Source organism: Adiantum capillus-veneris, chromosome 5, assembly GCF_014529385.1.
Source record: "Adiantum capillus-veneris isolate H3 chromosome 5, ASM1452938v2, whole genome shotgun sequence".
NCBI classification, from domain to species: Eukaryota; Viridiplantae; Streptophyta; class Polypodiopsida; order Polypodiales; family Pteridaceae; genus Adiantum; species Adiantum capillus-veneris.
This window is the reverse complement of record NC_140935.1, coordinates 4,009,738-4,031,539: the sequence shown is the minus strand read 5'-3', so window position 1 is coordinate 4,031,539 and position 21,802 is coordinate 4,009,738. Positions and strand designations below refer to the sequence as shown.

Sequence of the window (21,802 nt, the reverse complement as noted above, 5' to 3'; positions counted from 1 at the left end):
TGGCAAGTCGAATTTGACACATCTCACATCATAGTGATTACTGCCTTTAGGGTATGCACCATATAAGCTTGTTTTGGTTTGTTGTTGTTGGCGGGCTCGACTATAACTCGGTAATTCAAAACATAAGGTCTTCTGCTCCTCCAAGTATAGTATGTCTCCCATGATCTTCGTCTTGGGATTGGACAGTATGATGGGTCGATCTTGAGATGTTGTTGGGCATCGCGCTAGGTTGTCTCATCCTCTGGCCTTTTCTCGAACCATTTCTTTTGCCACAACGACTGGCTCTCCAGAATGAGCAATAGCTCATCAGCAGTGACTAGCACATCTTCATAATTTCCTTTGGCGTTCAGCTCCAATGTTGGCAGTAACTTTCTTTTCCATAGCAGTTCTTCTTGCTTCATTAGAGGGATGGCCACCATTTCATGCCCAAAATTCTTGACATGCTCATTGGGTTTAAGCATCAATAGGGCTGCCGACTCTAGCACTTTTAGCTCGTACTAATTCATATATTCCTTGCGTGAGCCCTCGTACATATCCTCTACCCAAGTCTTGAGCTCATCTCGCCATCTCTATGCTCTTTCGCTTCTCCAATGTCTTGCATATCTCCCCTGAATGATGTGCAAGCTTGGAATGTCCATTGGGGGTATGCCAGTGCTTTTGAACTTGCCCATTTGCTGACTGATTCTATAGCCTTAGATTGTAGAGCATTGATTTCCAATGCTTTTGCTTGTAGTTCTTTTGTGTGCATCTCTATTTGGCTTGTGAGATCAGCTTGTGCTTTGGCCAGCTGTTCTTTGAGCTCTTGGATCTCTTGTTCTCTTTGGGAGCTAGTTGGCAACAATTCGGTCATGAGTAACTGTCGGTGCAACTTTTCTTGCTCTAACTCCGTCTTCAATGCTTTAATCTCCTCAGTAGTTGTGGTAGGTGCTTGAGAGGTAGATGCAGGTGCAGGCACTTCTAGGGTGGACATGGTATGCTTTACATGGCACCTTATAACCTTAGGTGCAGGCACTTCTTGGACTGCTAGGAGGGTGGAGAGGGTATGCTTTACATGGCACCTTGTAACCTTATCTCTTATGAAAACTTCCGTTAATAACCACAACTCATAGGGATGCAAAAGGGGGCCGCAACAATTCGTACTCCAAATGACGTAGCAATCAGCCAATGGCTTCGAACCACCTCAATTGCAGGCCGGGCAATTTGACCCAAGTGCAAATAGATTATATTTTTCAATGAGCACTCTCAAGACCGTTTTAAAATTAAAGCCTAAAATAAGAAGCATTGGGGATTTGAAAAATAGCGCACTTTGAGCGCACGCGACTCTCGAACACCTTGGGTTGCTACTGCTTTACGAGCTGTTGTTGAGCTTCCAACTTCCAAGCAGCTTTGTGTGTGTGCGCGCGCGCGCGCCCAGCTTTGAATCAAATGCCCACATTGGGCTCGCAGCAGATTTTAGATCTGTCTCTTGAGATCTAGAGTAGGCAGCAAGCAGCTAATGGATCAGTGGTCAAGTGAAGATGGCACCTTGAGCCAACCAGGAGGCAGCGAATGGGATAAGAAGCTCCTAAGAACTCTTTTCCTAGTAAACTTGGCAGGCATTATGGAGAAGGCTGATGAAGTCCTGCTGCCAGGCGTGTATCGCGAGGTGGGAATAAGCTTGCATGCCAGTCCTACCAAGCTTGGAAGCCTCACTCTACTGCGCTCCATTGTGCAGATGCTCTGCTTCCCTTTGGCTGCCTACTTTTCTGTTCATCACAACCGTGTTAACGTCATTGCTCTTGGTGCCATGCTCTGGGCCATCGCTACATTTTTTGTTGGGGCTTCTTCTACCTTTGTAGAGGTGAGTATTCCTGTCGGGTCAATTATGGTGATTACGGCCGTCTGTTGGTTTGAAAAAATCTTATAATTTTTCTTCTTTGTATTGGCAAGGTAGCCATATCGAGGGCTCTGAATGGAGTTGGTCTTGCCATGGTTATTCCTGCCATTCAATCCATTGTCGCAGATGCTGCCCACCCTGAAAAACGAGGCTTGGCTTTTGGTTGGCTTCATTTTACTGGAAACCTTGGAAGAGTCTTTGGCAATGTATTTGCTGTGCTCTTGGCAGGCACTACAGTTTTTGGTGTAGCTGGATGGCGTGCTTCATTTCACATTCTTGCGGCTTCAAGTATATTGGTTGCCTTCTTTGTCTACCGATTAGCTATTGATCCACGTTACAAGGAAGGCCAACAGTAAGCCATCAAATTTTTGATCCATAACAATCTGTTTCCTTGTCAGTAACTTGTCAGTTTGTGTGTGTGTGTGTGTGAGAGAGAGAGAGAGAGAGAGAGAGAGAGAGAGAGAGAGAGAGAGAGAGAGAATGTGTGTGTGCCTTCTGATCAAAATGATATGTATAATAATCAGCCTGTGAGACAGAACGATGTATGTGTATGTCCATGGATATCCAAAAAAAAGAACAAAAGTGCTTAAAATAAACTTGCTACATAATAAAACTAACCGACGTGGGATGTCTAAACATGTATATGAGGGATGAAGGGGATGGAGCTCTAACTCTAACTCTAACTCTCACATGCAAAAGACTAGCTAGATTCATCCAATACCAAAATGGGGGTGTAGTAAGGCATGCATAGCTAGTGGGTAGGGAGTAAACAACCCTTGCAGCCTAGCAATAGGGTTTGAGAGAGCTCACTTTATCTCCCTCCATTTGGTTTGCTCATGTCGTACTCAAATATCTTGGATGGCCCTAGCAAAATCTTTGATTGTTATAGGGTGACCCCTCTTTGAATGTTGGTGGACTCTTTATATGTATTTTAATGTATAACTATGTGATGATTGCCAAAGGGAACGCATGTCTACCACCTAAAATCAACACCCCTAGCACCTAGCATTAGTACTCGTCTTTCTGTCAAATGTGATATTGACTTTGTTGGACCACTCTCTACAACTCAAAACACTTGGGAGCAATATATAATTGTAGCCACCAACTATCGTAGGAATGGGTTGAAGCATTGCCTAGCACAAAGGTTGATCGCAGGTGCACACATTGTTCTGAATTTCTTATATCAAAACATCATTGTGCACATCAGTCCATTCATTGAAATTTTTAGTGACCAAGGCTCTCACTTTTGCAATAAATGACTAAAGTTCTTTTGAAAGTACAACTAGTAATGCATAATCACTTAGCACCTTATCATCCTCAATATAACGGGCATGCAGCAAGCACTAACAAAGTGTCGTGCATAACACTCGCTAAAATAGTGGAAGGAGACCGATAAGCTTGGGTGACTAAGCTACCGAGTATTTTATAGGCCTATAATTGAACTACATTCAAAACATTTGTAAAAACAATGCCGTTTGAACTAGTTTTCTCCCTAACTTGAGAGTCGGGGTTGCATTGGAATGGATTGAACATGCTTTCTCATGTTGGTTAGCTACGATTGAGAAACTTGGCGAAACTAGACTAAAGACTATCCATGATATATATGTAGGAAAACGTAGAAGAAAAGCTCGATTCGAGAAAAACCAACGATCTCAATAGTTTCAAAAAAGAGACTTGGTTCTTCTTTACACACTCAAGAAGAACAAGCGTAAACTCGTGGCAAGAGATCTAGGTCGTTTCATTCTTACAAAGATTATCAATGGAAAGGACAATACACATACTGTCACGTGCACATCTAACCCTATGTGCATGTGGACAAGCTACTTCATGACAAGGGTTCAATTAGCTTAGGAAGTGTTCTAACTTCTAGCACCTTTGTGAGTCTGTTCGCAAGCCGTGCATGTCCAGACACTTAAGAGTAGTTGCATATCCTCTGGTTGCACACAGCATGATCATCATATTACAGTCAGTACCCATCAGGAGCATTTTACAGTGCACATAACCCATTTCCCCTATTTTAGCCATTTTTCACTTATTATTATTAAGTGAATTTGTTGGGAAACTGGATAGGGCAATTTCGCAAGTGACTACATAAGAAAAGCTAGCACTAGCACTTTCTGGCAGAAGAGGCACTAGAGACCAGTATCTGACAGTGCACCTTCTCAGCAAGACCCGGCAGGAACTCCTAGCATCTTCTGCAACTGCAGATCTGCCCCAATGCTTTGCAGACTGCAGGACAACCTGGCGTTAGTAGATTCATAGCGGCAAGCCTAGCATTTTTGCAGCAGAGCACAGGGTAGCCTGGCGTTTTTGCAATTGCAGACCAACCTCAGTGTTTTGTAGATTCTCGACAACAAAACCCTCATTTGCAGTAGCGTTTTCAGTTTTTAGCATATAGACACCACATAACAAGTCCCGAACCTCGCAGACCTCACCTTTCCGCAGCAGACCCTCACCACACAGTCAGATCAGCCAGAGTTTGCAGATTCAGCCCGCTATTCGCAAATTTCAGCATTTGCATTTTCAGCGAATCGTCGTCGCGTCATCATCATCACCGTTGTCACTGACATAGAGTCAAAATTCAGCAGATACAAGATTTGCAGATTTCAGCCCTTAGCGTTTTTAGATTTCAGCCCATCTCGTCGCCGTCCTCATCATCGTCGACATTCTCGGCAAGTCCATTGCATTTAGACCATTGTACGAGATTTGTACAATCAATAGCTTAGACCTCTCTCGCCATAGAGAGTGGGGCCCTTAGAGGAGGGTTTGACAACTTTCTGGTGTCGTACTCTTCTCTCTCTATCTCTCAGTCTAAGCACCTTCATTCACAATGTTTACCACTTTGTTTGTGATCATTTGCACTCTCACTAAAGGAACGGAAGGCTCTCCCTTCCGTAAGTAAAAGGAACCCTTGAGCAGAGTTTGAAGCACTCATCTTGAGCAAAGTTCAACATTCACTTCCGCTGCACCTTACACCTATCCCTATGAAGGCCTTCTGTAATGGAGCACGCATTAACTGAGGGTTTGACAACTTTCTGGTGTCGTACTCTTCTCTCTCTATCTCTCAGTCTAAGCACCTTCATTCACAATGTTTACCACTTTGTTTGTGATCATTTGCACTCTCTCACTAAAGGAACGGAAGGCTCTCCCTTCCGTAAGTAAAAGGAACCCTTGAGCAGAGTTTGAAGCACTCATCTTGAGCAAAGTTCAACATTCACTTCCGCTGCACCTTACACCTATCCCTATGAAGGCCTTCTGTAATGGAGCACGCATTAACTGATATAATGAGCCCTTAACTGATGAAATGCTTCAGCACTTGCATGCAGAAAAGAACAAATAGGAGAGAGAAGCCTTGATGAAAAAGCAAGCACAAGAAGAGATAGTTGAAACAACTTGTAAAAGTTGGAACTCTGCCGTCAATAGGTAAATTGTCTCAGCACAATTTTTAATGAGGAGTCCAATCCGACTGTTCTCTGATATTACTCTTCAGCTGAATACCCACCAAATCAGTGCACCCCTAGATTGCGGGATAGACACTAATATTTCTTCTATGAAGACTATAAACTATTTAATATACCATTTGATACTACTGCTTCCACCATCCTTCATAGCTTTGCACACACACTTGTAGCCACCATAATCATAATCATGTTTAAGCCCACCATTCAACAATTCACAAGTTCGGCTCTATTTCATGTTTCATCACCCTCTCAATGCACTAACATTGCTATATTGGGCCGAGTTTGGATGCGCATCACTAAATCCAATATAGATTGGGACTCCAATCAAGCAACTTTACAAACATCCAAGGGAATGATCAGTGCCATTGCAAACCAGAGACATCACGATCTCAACACTTAACCCTTCCATCCCACCACTAGCATTGCCATATTGGGTTGAGCTTGGATGCGCATCACTAAATGCAATATAGATTGGGACCCTTATCAAGCAACTTTTCAAACCTCCAAGGGAATGATCAGTACTTAACCCTTCCATCCAACCACTCATTGATCATCAAGAACTTTCATGTTTCCTCAATGGTCAACATGATGGAGAAGCATCCACATCCAAAGATCCAATGCCAAATCCACAACAAAAACCACAGTTTCCAGGGCCAATTGAGACCACTATGTCTACCCAAGCCAACAATCCTACATAGTTGAACATTCAGCCAAGGCCAGGCGCCCACAAACCAGCCAAAACACCACGCATCACTCAAGAGTGGGTGCCTGGGAAGTTGTTGCAAGCCCAAGGCTACCATGAAGACTTTACAAAGATATTGATTCCAAAGGGGACCACTTGTCCAATCCCACCATCAACACTATCTCCCACCATCCCACCAAAACTCACTGTAGAGGTCAACATCAACCTCTAGCCTTAGCAAAATAACACAATATAGATGGCTATCAAAGCAACTGCAGCCCAAAGGCCCCATACAACCAACCAATCCAGCTATATTTAGGGTCCAAGACTGCCAACTATCAAGGAACCAGCTACTGTATTTACATGCTTGGTTATTTGGCATCCATACCGGTGCCCAAAATGATAGTCAACTCACTCTCCAAGACACGGGGCAACATAAGAGTCCAAAAGTCAGGTTACTTGCTCTAAAACAAGGGCAAGGTTTAAAAATCCCATTGGTATTTATCTACCGTGAGCATAAGAGTCTAACGAGTGAGGTGGGATAGTTTCCTTGCCTTCAAAAGCGTAGTGACCCTTTCCCTCTATTCTTTTTTCATCGCATTTCATTCCATCATGCATATAGGGTCTTACCGTTTTTTGGCCCATTCACTAGCACTTAGATGCACCTACAGACGGTGTCGGGACTACACCTAATCACAACAAGGAGGAAGAAGCTAGCACTTTAGTAGCTAAGGCTGCAAACCTGGCAAAGAAGCAACAAAGGTGAATACAATAGCAAAAGATAGTCAAAGGCTAGCAAAGGTAAGAAATGAGAAAACAAAGAAACAAATAGGGTAACAAACCGAACAATCAACAAGACAAGATATTGACCAAATTTTCTGCGAAAAAGACGGTTCGAATCAAAAAAAGGTAAACCGGAGCATGTTTGGAGTTGTACAAGCCCAAATTAAGTTCCAAAACGACCAACTTGATGCCAAAAACCAAAGAAAGCTGTTTGTGTCCAAAATTTACAACAGATCAACCGAGGGCTCCAAAACAATGTGAGTCCTTTTAGGCCATATTAAGTGGGAAAAACTCAAGCGAGGCATACCATTGTGCTCCTAAACACTAGTATAACCTATTTGGGTACAAAAAGGCCAAGGGGCCCAAAACGATTTGAGAAACATAATGAGCTTTGGGATTCAAATTTAAGTCAAATTTCAAATCCAATGTGCCCAACAAACTTCTAATTTAGAGGGTCCAATTTGGGGCAAAAATATTCGGGGGACTCCAAAACGATCTGAGCCTGGGGAAGTTAATATGGAAATTCGGACTACACTCATCTTCTGAGAGGCCATTTTATGTAAGAGAGGGTGTCAAAATGCAACAATTAACGGGGTTTTTTTTTTTTGGGGGGGGGGGGGGGGGGGGTGTTCTGAAATGATGTAAGCTTTAGAAAATGATGCAATGGGGGAACTAAAACTTCTATCGGGTTTTTTTCTTTTTGGGGGGGGGAGGGGGGGGGGACGTAGTACATCTTGGACCTCTATCTGCTCGCCATTCTTGGTTGGATTTGCAGCCTGCAACGATTGATAATTGCCACAAAGTAAAGTGCGAATACGTGCAAACCATGGCAAGAATTTGGAAAAAATCCGGTAGAGTTTTCCATGAAAACTAAGCAAAAGCTCAAGTACAATCTCTACCATAGACCATAACACTACTCAATGCCAATAAGTAGAAATGATAAAATGGTTCTACATTTTCACATACAATGGTAATCCGCACTCAACATACATCAACGGAGTGACCGCGTATAAGCAAGTGCCAAAAGAATTGCAATCCGAAAACTTGATCAATGCGAAAACAATGCTCTTAAGAGAGCTCATCGGCACTTAAAAGTGCTCGCCAAAATGCAAGTACAATGGCATCAACCATGTGCCATCACCATATACAAACCATTCACAAAGACCATGAATCCAAGCACAAAATCACTGCCAAAGTATCATGTGATAACCTGTGAAAGAAGCTCCACCTGTGTGCTCCAAAAACCGTGTCTCTCAAGATGGTGTGTAAATGCCTTCGTGACTCTTCACCCAAATCTACCAAAAAACCCTCAAAGCACAAGCTCTGCACAAGATAAAATTGCATCTTCAGCTCATAATATATGCACCCACTTGGATTATCTACCGTGCTTCCAAAAGTGCATCAAGCTTGCACGCTATGCAAAAACAAAAAACCTGCAATTTTTATATACAATCAGTTTGAGCCGAATATCAGCAAAGTGGTGAGGACTTTGCAAAAACTTTCTTCTGCAAAGTTGTAGACCATGTCGAAACGGATGGGTGCAAGAGATAGAATATTCAGATCTGTCTTATACAAGGAGAAAAACGAATCTAAAAACAGTGCACGACGAACGCAACTGTGTAGCGGTGGCATTCCAGTGCGTCACATCCGAACGATCTCGGATGGCTTGCCTATCTGGCTCAGCAATGACGTAGAGCCTCAATTCCCTGTTTTCAATGAAGACTTGTTTTTAAGATAGATACAGATATAGATATAGATTCCACCAGATCAAGATGCCGGCTATTTCATCATTTTCTTGGCAGCCACTAACCTTATCCAACAATGAGTGGCCACTAACTTATCCACCAATCAAAAAATTGACCATTTAAAAATAAAACTCTTCTTTTTTATTAGCAAAAAGGGGACGCATCACTAAGGCCTCACTTCTTTGGAGCAGGCAAAAAAGGACTCTTAACATGGCTCTTTACCCTTAGCCCGCATTGCCTATTTCGCACTTAATGAAGAAAAGAATTTTCCCTTGTGATAGTAGCATCCACTCAGCAGCCTGTAGGTACTCAAAGTGAAGGCATCGACATGTAGGAAATGAAAAAGTCTAGCCCTTCGTACCACATTTCCAAAGAAGCAGTCTCTCAAGGTGCAGAAACCTAGCAAGGGCAAGAGCTGGAAGCTAGCCTAAGAAGCAATGAAATATACGTACGAAGAAGGTTTTGTGGAGATGACTCAGAGTCTTCCACCCCCTCTCCCATTTGTTGGGGTATAAACTTTAAAGCCCAATGTGGTCGCCCAGGTAAGTGGGCGGGCTGCCAGGTATGTACACATATTCTTTTGTAAAAACCTAATAAGAACTCACTATGCTCTACACATTACAGTAGAGCGAGTTCACCATATCGTCATGCTCTTCTTCTCGCACTCTCTCTCGCGTCGCACTTCCGCTCGTACTCCTTCAACTTGTATCAGAGCTCAGATCGAGGCTTGGGGCAACATTTGCAGGTAGCCAGAGTCACCTGCTCAAATTGGAGTGAGATTCGACAGGCGAAGACATGGCCCCAATTCCTGTGGGCGAGCTCAAAGGGCTCGGTGTTCTCAGAATTTCATTCTGAGGTCATCTCGGCCACCGTTCGGCTTCGACAAAGATCTGCGCATGCCATTTTCGACTATGTGGTCTAGGCGGGTGCAGATCCGACTCTGCAAATTTGGGGTTTCGGCCTACGACTGCAAGTGCTGAGGATATCTGCACTTCCAGAGTGCTGATTTGTGGCTATCTACACAACGAAGAACGGCTTACAGTTCTTGGAGGCGTGTCACATACGACACGGGCGCACCTACACAGACTGTAGGCGACATCCACCCGTTCATCAGGTAGCTTGTGTTTGTTGCTTGATATTCCAGATTTCATCCTGACATTGCAGGTACTTAAGTCCACATGGGATGTATTGTCAGAGATGATGTATGTTTGTTGAGGGTTTGCTGGCTGTGAGTCACGCAGCAAACAACCGCCGCAGCGGTTACAACATACAGTGGGAAATTTGTGGATGTATGACTTTGTGGGAAGTCTATGTACTGTCAGATTTACTGCAGCCTTTGTTGAGGGTCGAGTGAGGTTTTATTGAGTTGGGGGATTCTCGAATGTTGAGATCCTTTCGGTGATACAGGTCTTGGAGCGATCCCTCAAGCACCCTTAGATAGGCAGCTAGGATGTATTGACTGTGAGTTAGACAGTTGGGATTGCATCTTTGCTTTACTGCCGTTGAGGCATTGTCGCAGTCTATGCTTACAGGACAGTGACAGGACAGTGAGAGACAGTACAGGTGCAGGACAGGTTTACCCACAGCTTACAGTGTTAGAGAGACAGTGGTTTTTTGAGCTGTTTCTGGTCTGTTTTTGAGTACACCAGAGCCATTTTACAAAGGAGACTTTGCCGAAATTTCTGCAGAATCTGAAGCTTTATTGGTTCATTTGACAGGTTGATATTGGTTCAGAGGTCAGTTTACAGGAGAAACTTTGCCGAATTTTTCCCAGGAAAGTAAACTACTGTGAAGCGTAGCTATGGCTGGATCACAAGACACTGCTCTTTACAATATCAAGAAGCTGGATGGAACCAATTTCCCATTGTGGAAGAAGCAGATTTGACATGTGTTGGTACAAAAGAAGCAGATAAACCTATAAAGCTCAAGGGGATAAAACCACAAGATATGGACGAAGATGAATGGAGCTAAATGGATGAATTGTCACTTTCTACCATTATGCTGACTTTGGCAGAAAGCGTTTACTTCAATGTAGCAGACGAGATGTCGGCTTATCAAACATGGACAAAGCTGAGTGATCTTTATGAGAAGCAGAGTGCAGCTTCACAGGTATACTAGCTTAAGAAGCTTGTTGACTTGAAGATGAAAGAAGGGACACCTATGCCCAATCATCTGACTGAATTCAACACCATCTACAGTCAGTTGTCAGCTCAAGGTGTCAAGTTTGATGAACCTGTTAGAGCTATGTTCCTGTTGATCACATTGCCGGAAAGTTGGGACACTTTTCGCATAGCTTTGAGTAATTTTGCACCTCCAGATGGTTTGACCATAGCAGGTGTAGAAGGCAGTCTGCTTACTGAAGAAACCAACAGAAAGACAATGGACAAAGGCAAAGGAACAGCCTTAGTTGTCAGGGGAAGGACCAAGAAAAGTACAAAGGTGGAAAGAGGGATCAATCTCGTAGCAAGTCCCGCAGTGCTAAAGGCAAGAGTGACATAGAATGCTACCATTGTGATAAGAAGGGTCACATGAAAAGAGACTGCATAGAATGGAAAGCAGAAAAAGGCAAAGAGAAAGCAGAAGACCATGGTGAGAAGAACAAGTCTTCAGTGAAGATTCAAGAAATAAATGTGACAAACACTGTTGCAGAGGATGATAGTCTAGTGTCAGAAGATATCTACTTCTTGAAAAATACAATGGACTCAGCTCTTCTTACAGCATTTGATGGAAATGCACTGAGTGACTTGATTATAGACTCAGGGACATCACTTCATGTGTCTCCAAACAAGGAGTGGTTTACCTCTTATGTGACCACTAAAGATCATGTTCGGCTAGGCAATGGGCAGACATGTGAGATCTTAGGTGTTGGAGATGTTCAATTGAAGTTTCATAATGGCTCTTCTTTCATGCTGAAGAATGTGAGACATGTTCCCGCAATTACAAAGAGCTTGATCAGCACAGGTTTACTTGATGATGCTGGCTACGCACCACTTTTGGACAGAATATGTGGAAGATATCCAAGGGTTCTATTACAGTAGCACATGGAGTAAAGTCTGGAGGACTTTACATGATTTATGTATCAAATGTCTCTAAAAATGTAATCAATGCGTCAAGCATACACTCTATCCATGCCGCAAAGTCTGACCCATCAAACACGCGCATCTGTGAGAGGTCACAATCTGATCGATCACCTGTCTCTGCCATGAGCACAATGTAGCAAACTAGAAAGCAAAACCACCTCACCAACAACACCTGGAACTGTCTACCAATATAGCCAGAAACACAATGTAAAACCTATGAGACACTCCAAAATAGAGCTCCCGCAATGTCAATACAAGCCTCGCCTGCTCTAGTATCACACTGCAATCAAACGCACTACTTACAAGACGCATTCATGACGACCATAACCTTGTGCATAATCTTCACCGAATCAGCCCTGAAATTCAGCCGAAAATTACGAAATTCTCAGCCCTCTTGCATAGCCAAAAACAGTCCGTAATTCAGCCCCACACTACCAACCGTAGCGCATAAAGAATCAGCCCAAAACTTCTCCAAGAAGTTATGACTCGTTCGGTCTGAAGATCACCTGCACACACGCCGTCATAGAGCATACATTTGTGAGCTAATCACCAAGCCCACACTGTGCGGTATCGATGCATACACTTGCACAAATCTCCCACCTGCAGAGAACACCGCACGCAAATGCTGAGTGCAACCCGCAATCTCTACCTAGATCGCATAAATGATACGCATAAAACTCCTGGGAAAATTTCGCCAGAGTTTCGTCAGTAAAACAGCCACAAAACCAGTAACCAAATTGACTGTACACTCAAAACCATGAGCAACCAAAGCGCATCAAACCGCACTCCAAATGCATGTACCAATCTCCACACTTTGCAAACACCTGCAAATCTAGTACACAAATATCTTCTCTACCTGTGACTGCCAAAAAACATGCTCGAGGCATACATTGCCGAGCTCAAAATGCAATCACATTAGTCTCCCTGAGCATCAAACCACATAAGGCATACATCGTATCCTCCCACCTGTGAGGAAACTTGCAGTAAATATCACTCTCACATCTGAGAGCAAACCATGTGTGGAATCCTCGACACACAATAAACAACTGCTGCTGCAGAAAATTCAGCGTTCAGAATTTTAAAATTCTGATATGACGAGCGCGTCCGGAGCGTGCCAAAACCCCAAGGTAGACTCCCGGATCACATGTATCCGAGTCCAGGTGTGAAAGCTATGCCAAAAACCTCTGTTTCGACGCAAAAAACGCAGCATAAATTGCCAAAAGAGGGCTGAAAAATGCAGCTCCTCAACCGTAGCTTGAATGAAGTTTTTGATGGCTCGAATGGCTTCAAAAGGGGGGTAAAACGCCAGGACACCTAGTGGAAACGCTATCGGAAAGCTGAATTTGCCGATGCCGAAGTTGAAACCCTGTTTGCACTCTTGAAAGTGCACGCGCGCGGACGCGATTTCGGGAATGAAACTGGCTCTCTGTTGTCGTCGTGACTGTGCACACACGCGCTCCCTCCGCACCTACGCTCCGATACCAATTGAAGGGGATCGGGGAGCACCACAGACGGAGAGTGAGAGAGAGAGAAGGAGACACACACACGATGTGGGTGGGGAGACTCCAAAGAGTGAGCAGTCCCCTATACACTTATGCTATGTATAAGGTATACAAGTCAGTGGGCGCCCAGACTCTGGGCGGCCGAGCAAGGCACATACGCCTATACCCCAACAGATAGATCAAAGAAGTTGATTTGGTTATCTCAAACAGAGTATATTGACAAGGTTTTGCAACGTTTCAATATGGAGAAGGGAAAGGCATTGAGTGTTCCATTGCCACCATATGTGAAACTTAGCAAACAAGATTGTCCTGTGTCTGAGGAAGAACAGGCTGAAATGGATAAGATTCCATAAGCGTCTGCAGTGGGTAGTTTGATGTATGCAATGATTGCTACTCGCCCAGACATTGCATTTGCAGTGGGAGTAGTAAGTCGATACATGTCAAACCCAGGCAAGAAACATTGGGAGGCAGTGTAAGGAATATTGAGATACCTGAAAGCTACAAAGAGTATGCGTATATGCTATGGGAGTCAGGAGCTAAGTGTAAAGGGTTTTACAGACTCAGATTATGTAGGTGACTTAGACAATCGAAGGTCTACGTCAGGGTATGTCTTTACATTGGCTGGTGGAGCAGTATCATGGCGTTCTAGATTACAAGATTGTGTTACTTAGTCTACTACAGAGGCTGAATATGTTGTAGCATCAGAGGCATGCAAAGAATCAATTTGGCTTAATCGACTAGTAACAGATTTGGGAATCAAAGAAGAGATGCTTGTGTTATATTGTGATAGTCAAAGTGCTATACAATTGGCTCGCAATCCAGTTTATCACTCAAAGACAAAGCATGTGGATGTGAAGTATCATTTCATCAGGGAAATGCTCGAGGATAAGCAACTTCAGCTTCTCAAAGTTCACACCACAGAAAATCCTGCTGATCTACTTACAAAAGGACTTCCCTCAGAGAGCTTTGCGCATTTTCGCAAGCAGTTAGGTGTAGGGTAGTACATCACCTCTCTACATCTCTTGTATATTAGCTTGTACAGTAGCTTCTCTCACACTTAAAGTACCACATTGGACTTCAAGTGGGAGGTTGTTGGGGTATAAAGCCCAATGTGGTCGCCCAGGCAAGTGGGCGGGCCGCCAGGTATGTACACATATTCTTTTGTAAAAACCTAATAAGAACTCACTATGCTCTACACATTAGAGTAGAGCGAGTTCACCGTATCGTCGTGCTCTTCTTCTCGCACTCTCTCTCGCGTCGCACTTCCGCTCGTACTCCTTCACCATTGTACAATCCCACTGCTCACCACATCTTGACAAATAGCAGGAAAAAGGCAATGTAGTTGAACCGCAAAACTTAAAGGTAGAAGCACCACCAAGAGAAAGTGGCAGAGCCTACTTTGGAAAGCCCTCCCAAGCCTTCAAGCAAGGGTGTTCAATCAATGGGCAATAGAAAAGCCCTATCTCCTCTCCCATATGAAGACGGGAAAGACAGCTCCTTTAGCTCTAAAATGTGTTCAAGATAGAGACCCTTCACTGTTGAACATTGCATCCCTCACAAGTCTCCACACCCTCATGTCAGACTATGATAACTGAGAGGAGGATGGTTCGGATGAAGAGCCTAAAGTAAAAGAAAACATCAGTCCCGAGAGGGTTGGTCTAACGGTAAGGCTTTGGCTTCTCAACCTACAGGTTGTGGGTTCAATCCTCTGTTGTTTCACACTCTAGAGGGACACCTTGTGCCCACCTGCTGTTCACCTTGCTAGGGCTCTTGCCCTTGGACACTCGAGTGCATCCTCCTCCACAGGGCCACCAGAGGGGGAGGTTTTTAGTTGGTTGCTACGAGTTCTCTCCGTCGTTCCCAGCACGTGTGTTGCTAAGGCCCCTGTCAGACTGGGCTGCGCGTCCTTGCTGAGGTGGATGGCCCTTGACCACCATGGTCGTGCATGAGAGGGTGCTGGCTTCCAGCCACTGTTGGGAACGGTGTCACATTGGGGGAGTCTCAGAACTTGGAAAAGCTGACGCGCAACGAATCAGATTGCAACTTTAGTGTTGGAGTTGAGGTTGGGCGGGCAAAGGAGGTCGAGAACGGTGTCACATTGGGGGAGTCTCAGAACTTGGAAAAGCTGACGCGCAACGAATCAAATTGCAGCTTTAGTGTTGGAGCTGAGGTTGGGCGGGCAAAGGAGGCCGGCACACTTCATGGAAAAGTTGGCCGCTGAGGTGGAGAGCCAGCTCAGCTGTGCAACCATGGGCAACAACCCAGTGTGACAAGGGCATCCGTGGGCGCGACACTTGATTGGCAGGTCAGATAGAAAAAGGTGGCCGCCTACCCCAATGTGACACAGGCCTAAGAGTTCTCTCTGTCGTTCCCAGCATGTGGTGCATCATTTAGGTGTCCATGGTGATGTCTACGCGTGGCCCTTGCCCGACCATGTAACATGGCTAATATTTGGAAGGGATAAGCACCTCCTTGTGTGGGCCCTATGGTGTGTCGAAATAAAATAAAAAAAATTCGAAACTTTATCTCCGTCGAAAGTTTTCAAGCACAAAGGCTCACGCTGGATACACACCAACAACGCGCCTGCCCATCTCACCATGGGATGGGCGGGCAGCGTTTACAGACTGCGCAAAGCAATATTTTATGTATTTAATTTCGCAGCCATATTTCAGCCAGCGCTGGTTAGCTGATTGGTTCAGCCGTCCCTTTTCAGGCGTGGGGTCCACGGCTCAACCACTGCCCATCTTTGGACGGGGGAGCTCCGCTGCCCATCTCATGTCCACAGCGAATTTCGCGCAGCTTGTACTTTTTTGACACGCCCCTGCCACGCTGGCGCTCGCAATGCCTGCCCATCTTTGGGCACCCCGGTCTGTAAGCACCCTCAGCATGCTGCGTAACTCGCAAAACCGGCTGCTACAGAAATGAAAGAGCTAGAGGTGATCATACCTGAAAACGGCGCTGAAGCCAGAGTAGTTGCAGTGTCTAAAGACAAGGGCAACGCTGCGTTAACCTATGATTCTAAAGAGGAGGTGCACCTACACCCATAGGGACAAAGAGTTGCAGAAATTGCTAGAACGCAACTCTGGGTCCAAGGAAACTAGTCCAAGATGCGACAGGTGAACTTGTCTCAAGCGTGGTCGAAGATCCGCATCTGTTGTCATCACTGAAGAGCAATCACAAATGGAGGAATCCCTATTGCAACTGGGAATCCAAAAATCCCAGTCAAAATCAACGGGGAAAAACCACAAACACCTATGGAAATTGCAGTCCCTTCAGCACCACCATCTCTAGAGCAACCGATCATAACGACCATAGCCTCAACGACGTTGATCTGCTGTAATTTCCACCCAAGAGGAGACTTTAGTTTATCAGGTTTGCAGTGTATTGTCATTCTCTTATTTTTGCTGATTTGTATCATCTCTTTTCTTCATAGGTCTACTCTTGAGCTTTTTTTGCTTCGTAGAGTTACTGTTACGTTTATAATTACCTACATCATTTTTTAGTCTCATAGATTATTCAAATGTTCCCTCACCTGTTACCAGTAAGCCGTGTCATTTTTTGATGCAGGAGGGAATACCATCATGCTAGCTCTACTAATCCAGCTTCTGCATTTAAGGAGACTCTTGCTGAAGCCAATTTTGTGGTCAGAATACCAACTTTTCAAGCAATTGTTGCACAAGGAGTGGCAGGGACCTTCCCCTGGGCAGCGTTATCGTTTACACCCATGTGGTTAGAACTCATTGGGTTTTCACACAATGTTACAGCTGGAATCATAGGCACTTTTACCATGTCCAGTTCGTTGGGGGGATTATTTGGAGGGTGGTTGGGTGATGTATGTGCTAGGCATTCCCCAAACACAGGAAGAATCATTCTAGCACAGTTCAGTACGAGCATCGGAATTCCTTTTGGTGCTGTTATATTGCTCATCTTGCCGTATAACTCGTCTACTGCCTTCCAACATGGAGCTTTGTTTTTTGCTATGGGTTTTTTGATGTCATGGTGTGGAACTAGCACCAATAAGTAAGTGCTCTTTTTGTTTTCAAAATTCAGCTCTTTCAAACATTTTGCTTTCGAGGAACCTTCTCGGTTTTGCATTCTGCGGGATTATTGGGCACATTACAATAGTTGTAGAATAAGTCCCTATCTGTTGTTAGTATATCAATGCTGCTTCTGCAAGAGAGTAAGCTGTTTCATATTTTATGTGACAGATTAGCTAGATTAACTTGCACTATCGAGGTTGATATTTTTACTGAGGCTTTTAAGATTTAAGAAAGTTCTTTTTTAGGACATTCTTTCTTTGTTCTAAGCCCAGCCTACTTTGTCAGAAAGAAATCTTTATGTGTATGTTCCAAAGTAGAAACCAATAATTCTAGGTGCAAGGCAAGGCATGACTTATTTGGTGAACTTTCAAAAGGCCTTTAACTGAATTAAACTACAATTGGCAAAAAATTTCTGCATTACTGCGGTTATTTGTGTTGCCGTTGTTTTTCTCAGGCTGAATGATCTGCATTCGAGTTTTGTCACATGATTCATTGGTCTCTGAGTTTTGGCGTTTTTTATTTTTACTGATTGCTTATTTGCTTTTACTGGGATTCTTGTATTGGATGCACTCTATTTGTTATACGAATGCTTTTGTATCCTGTGGTTGGTGTGCAGCCCCATATTTGCTGAGATTGTGCCACCGAAAATGAGAACAAGCATCTATGCCCTCGATCGATCGTTCGAGTCGTTGTTAGCATCCTTTGCCCCTCCTCTTGTCGGCGTCCTCGCCGAGCATGTCTTTGGCTATGTCGCGTCAGCTCCTCAAGCAAGTGAAGCTACAGTTGCAATGGCAGACATGGAAAATGCAAGGGCCTTAGGAAAGGCTCTGTTTGTGGCTTTCGGAGTTCCTTTCACGCTTTGCTGTCTATTGTACTCCATCCTGTACTGGACATACCCAAGAGATAGAGACAAAGCACAAGCCGAGTCACAGCTTAGTCAAGAGCGGTCGCTGGGGATTACTGATATCGACAATCTGAAGCTGGGCTACTTAAGTCTCAGCAAAGATGCTGACCTTGTTGGAGACGAGCCTGCAAAAATTGAGGTCACCATCAACTCCAAGTCTTCTGGAGAAGAGCAGCATATGTTGTCTGACACATCTTAGAAAGAGATAATATTGGTGCTGTCTTGCTGGAAATGTACAAGAGAGAAGCTTTTCAATCTCCCTTGTGTAAATGGGTTCCTTCCATCCATGTCCATGAGGAGCCACCGATGCTGAACATGTTTCTATCTCATTTGGATGAGGGGAGGGCTTCAATTTGCAAGACTTCTCTAGAAAAGTGACAATGCCTTCCCTAAATATTGCAATAGCAACACCACATTTTGTAAAAAGATAGGATGCAATATTGATATATCTTGAAGTGTTGGGTCTAACATCCAAGCACAATCGACTATGGAAGGCTCAACTCTGTCTCGTCTCTCTTGCCACAAGCTTTGTTGTGGAGACTTTGAATAAGTTGTAGAAAAGAGAAATGCTAAGAAGCTTGATTTTCAATCTGCGTACTCTTTCCCTTCCTTGTGAGATCTACATGTCGTTGATTTCTTGTCGTGCTATTTTGTATCTTTGACATGAATGTAGAGACAGGCAGCAAAGCTTGGCAAGGCTTTGCTTCAACTTGCTATTTCTCAAGCTAGTCCAAGATCTACGTTGAGTAGTGGCAAGCTAGGTAGGTTTACTTTAGACACCCTCATTGACTTTGTTGCCTTGTTAATTGACTGGCCATACTTGGGTTTTTTGGACTACATAAGTAGTCCTTGTAAAAGGGTTGGGGATCTTGAGTGCATCTCTCATTAGAGTAAGCTTGCGGGTAATTAGTGCCACATGGCAAGCTAATGATAATAAATTTTTTATTATTATTTGTTTTAGGCTCTTGTGAGAGGGTGTTGACATTTGTGTACCTCTCTCTTTAAAGAGGGGCATTATGTCAAACACAATCTTTCTCAACTTTGTTTTTCTCTTTTCAATATCGGACAATGCTTCCAATTGTTTTTTCAATCATTATTTTTAACGCTTTTAGAATATATTGTTATGTAGATAATGCGTTGTTACACTTTTTTATTTAAAAAACATAATATTTTATTATGATATCACATGGTTTAAAATATCAGTGTCACTATCTATTTTTCTCCCACACAAAGAAGCCTCTTATTATGAAATTTTTCTCAATAGCCTTATGTGGGCCATAGTGAATTTTCACATTCTTTCATCTACATACCAATGTATCTTTGATCTTTTAGTAGCCAAATCGGGCCGAATCTTGAGTAGTCTTCTTTGGAGGCCACACATGGGGTCCCTAGCTAGCTAATAGTAGCCTTTTCAAAGTGTTGCTTTGATCAAGATTATGGGAGTTGGGATTTTGCCTTGTGCTTGAAGTAACATTGTTGGCACCCATTTGTGTGGACCAGTGCCTTTCCTTCATTTTCCTTCACTTTGTTGGGACTCCTCTTGGTTGCCTTGTGTAGGCTCTTAGGGCTCTCACACATAGGCTTCGATCACTATGCTTATACTTGCCCATGTATCCAAAATAGCAATGGTCTTTGTCCTTGTACTCTAAGGGCAAGGTGTTTTTATTTTGCCATCGTTAATCCCACGACTTGCCTAGCTAGGTTAGCGAGCTCCTATCTCGAGGGTTTGTGAGCTCTTTAATATAAAAAGGGTGAGAGAAGTGGGTTATAACCCTTTTTTTTATTTCCTTTTTATTTTGTAATTGTTTCAACAATTCACCAAATATTAACGATGTGATATTCAATTTGGTTGGCTTTTAGTTTCTTAGCATTTTGCACAAGTGGTCTTGGCTCTTGAGGTTTCTAGGGTTCTAGTGGACCTTGGTTTTTTTTTTCTTTCTCTAAACTTCCTTGGCCCATTTATCCTGCTAGTTGGTCTCATCCTTTCAATTGCATAATTGGTCCCTCATGTATGATCTATAAGCTTATAACATTTTTTGAAGTTCTAAGCATTGTGGGTAGTGCTATCCCTTTTCAATGTTTATGCAACTATGGGACCTCATCTATTCTAGCCTTGTGAAATTGTTTAGTTGCATTGCTGTGTAGGAACCACCCACTAAGTTCAACCTCTTCTAAGCTTGAATAACTTAGGGAGCCTATGTTTTCCTCTTGGTCAAGTACGTGCCAACGATTTCAAAAAAATCGTTAATAGCACGAATCTGGGGCGATGCCCTCTCAGAAGCAATCAAAACGGCAGCAGCTAGAGGAAGGCTTCTGCGGACACTGAGGCGGCGGTGGCGGAGGGAGCAGAACGAGTGGGGCTTGGGGCGCGTAGGGAAGCCACTGCACCTGCATGGGCGGAGCGAGCTATAACAGGTCACGAAGAGGGGAACAGATTTTTTTAAACGTAAGCGAATATAATAAAAATGAATATAATAAAAAACGTACCAATATGTATGTATGTATGCAAAAGTACATATTTTACTTGATCATTTTCCTCTTTGGCAAGTTGCTTATAAAACCCTACACATTCATGGGTTGTGCTTGTAGTTGGATCCTTTGGTTTTGCTAAGTTGTAGGATGACATTACTCTTTGTAATGCATGCGTTGTAAGCGTTTATCTATCATATCTATGGTGAGTGAGCCTCATGTACTCTTCTAAAATATGCTAGTATCACAGGTAGCCATGTTGGCCTCAATAGTGACTTTGAAGACTATAACTATGTTAGCATGTGGAAAATCTAATGATAAATCTAAGGTGTGCTCTATTAAGGATTTTTGTCTTTATAGACTTATGAAAAACGGACTACTACTATTCTGCCCATCTCGAATCTCCTTCTTGTTTGGGGCACCTCGTGTGTAACCTCCTTGTTTTTTATTCTTTTTGTAACTTAAGAGAAACCTTGTTAAGTGGGGTTTCTCTAGTCTACCTATATCTTTTTTTTTTGGCAATATGATGCTTCACATTAGCTAGTTTTATGGGATTGTGCCTAGCGGTAAAGTCAAGAGGCTTTAAGCGCACCTACTATGGTTCAACCCTTCCGACATGCAGAAACCTACCTATATCTTACAGCAACAAAGCGATAACCATAGACAAAATTGTCAGTCCATGGGACCTACCTGAACCAACTAGTGCATGGATGCTATGAGAAGGTTGTCAACCTCTTGGAAAACACAGTCACAACTTACTCCTATCAAGTGTCAATATCTAATGAGTGTAAGTTACCAAAACCTAGTCTCATAGCCACAAGTTGTGTATACGTATTTCAATGAGCTAAAGTGCTTCAAATGAAACCAAACTTTCTAGAAAAGTAGGAGAGACCTAATAAATCCTCTCTATGATAGTCTCAAACCCCCTATCCAAATCTTGGACAAGAATGATTATTAATGTTTTTTAGCATGTCGATTTCAATTTTTGATACACTCAATAACTCTGTTTAGGGGAGCTCTAACATTTCCTATGCTTGGAATTCAAAACATACTAGCATAACGAGCAAAAATAGTAAGAGGGTGGCCATGCCAAAAACTTGGAAACTTTGCAAAATTTCAAGGAGAGACTTACAATGATGGTGAGAACTTTCACATGTGATCACAATACAAGTTGCAAATATGAAATAGCAATTCACATGAGGGAGATACAAGCACAAGAAGCAAAAAGATAGATAGATGTACTCAGAACAACTATACTTA

General features: G+C 43.4%; 1 protein-coding gene across 1 annotated transcript; it reads left to right on the top strand.

Moving 5' to 3' along the window:
* Positions 1-1,297: 1,297 nt before the first annotated feature.
* On the top strand, positions 1,298-18,662 carry LOC147456801 (uncharacterized). The gene is made up of 4 exons (XM_086511927.1): positions 1,298-1,840; positions 1,930-2,228; positions 16,697-17,149; positions 17,786-18,662. Exons 1-4 carry the CDS (start codon positions 1,496-1,498, stop codon positions 18,270-18,272), a joined length of 1,584 nt encoding a protein of 527 aa, XP_086368053.1. The 5' UTR covers positions 1,298-1,495; the 3' UTR covers positions 18,273-18,662.
* Positions 18,663-21,802: the final 3,140 nt, after the last annotated feature.

Excerpts from the sequence above, each read along its gene's own strand:
- LOC147456801 (XM_086511927.1), top strand. The coding sequence starts at position 1,496 with ATGGATCAGTGGTCAAGTGAAGATGGCACCTTGAGCCAACCAGGAGGC. Across the intron at positions 1,841-1,929 it reads CTTCTTCTACCTTTGTAGAG|GTAGCCATATCGAGGGCTCT; the intron begins GTGAGTATTCCT and ends TGTATTGGCAAG. Across the intron at positions 17,150-17,785 it reads TGTGGAACTAGCACCAATAA|CCCCATATTTGCTGAGATTG; the intron begins GTAAGTGCTCTT and ends GTTGGTGTGCAG.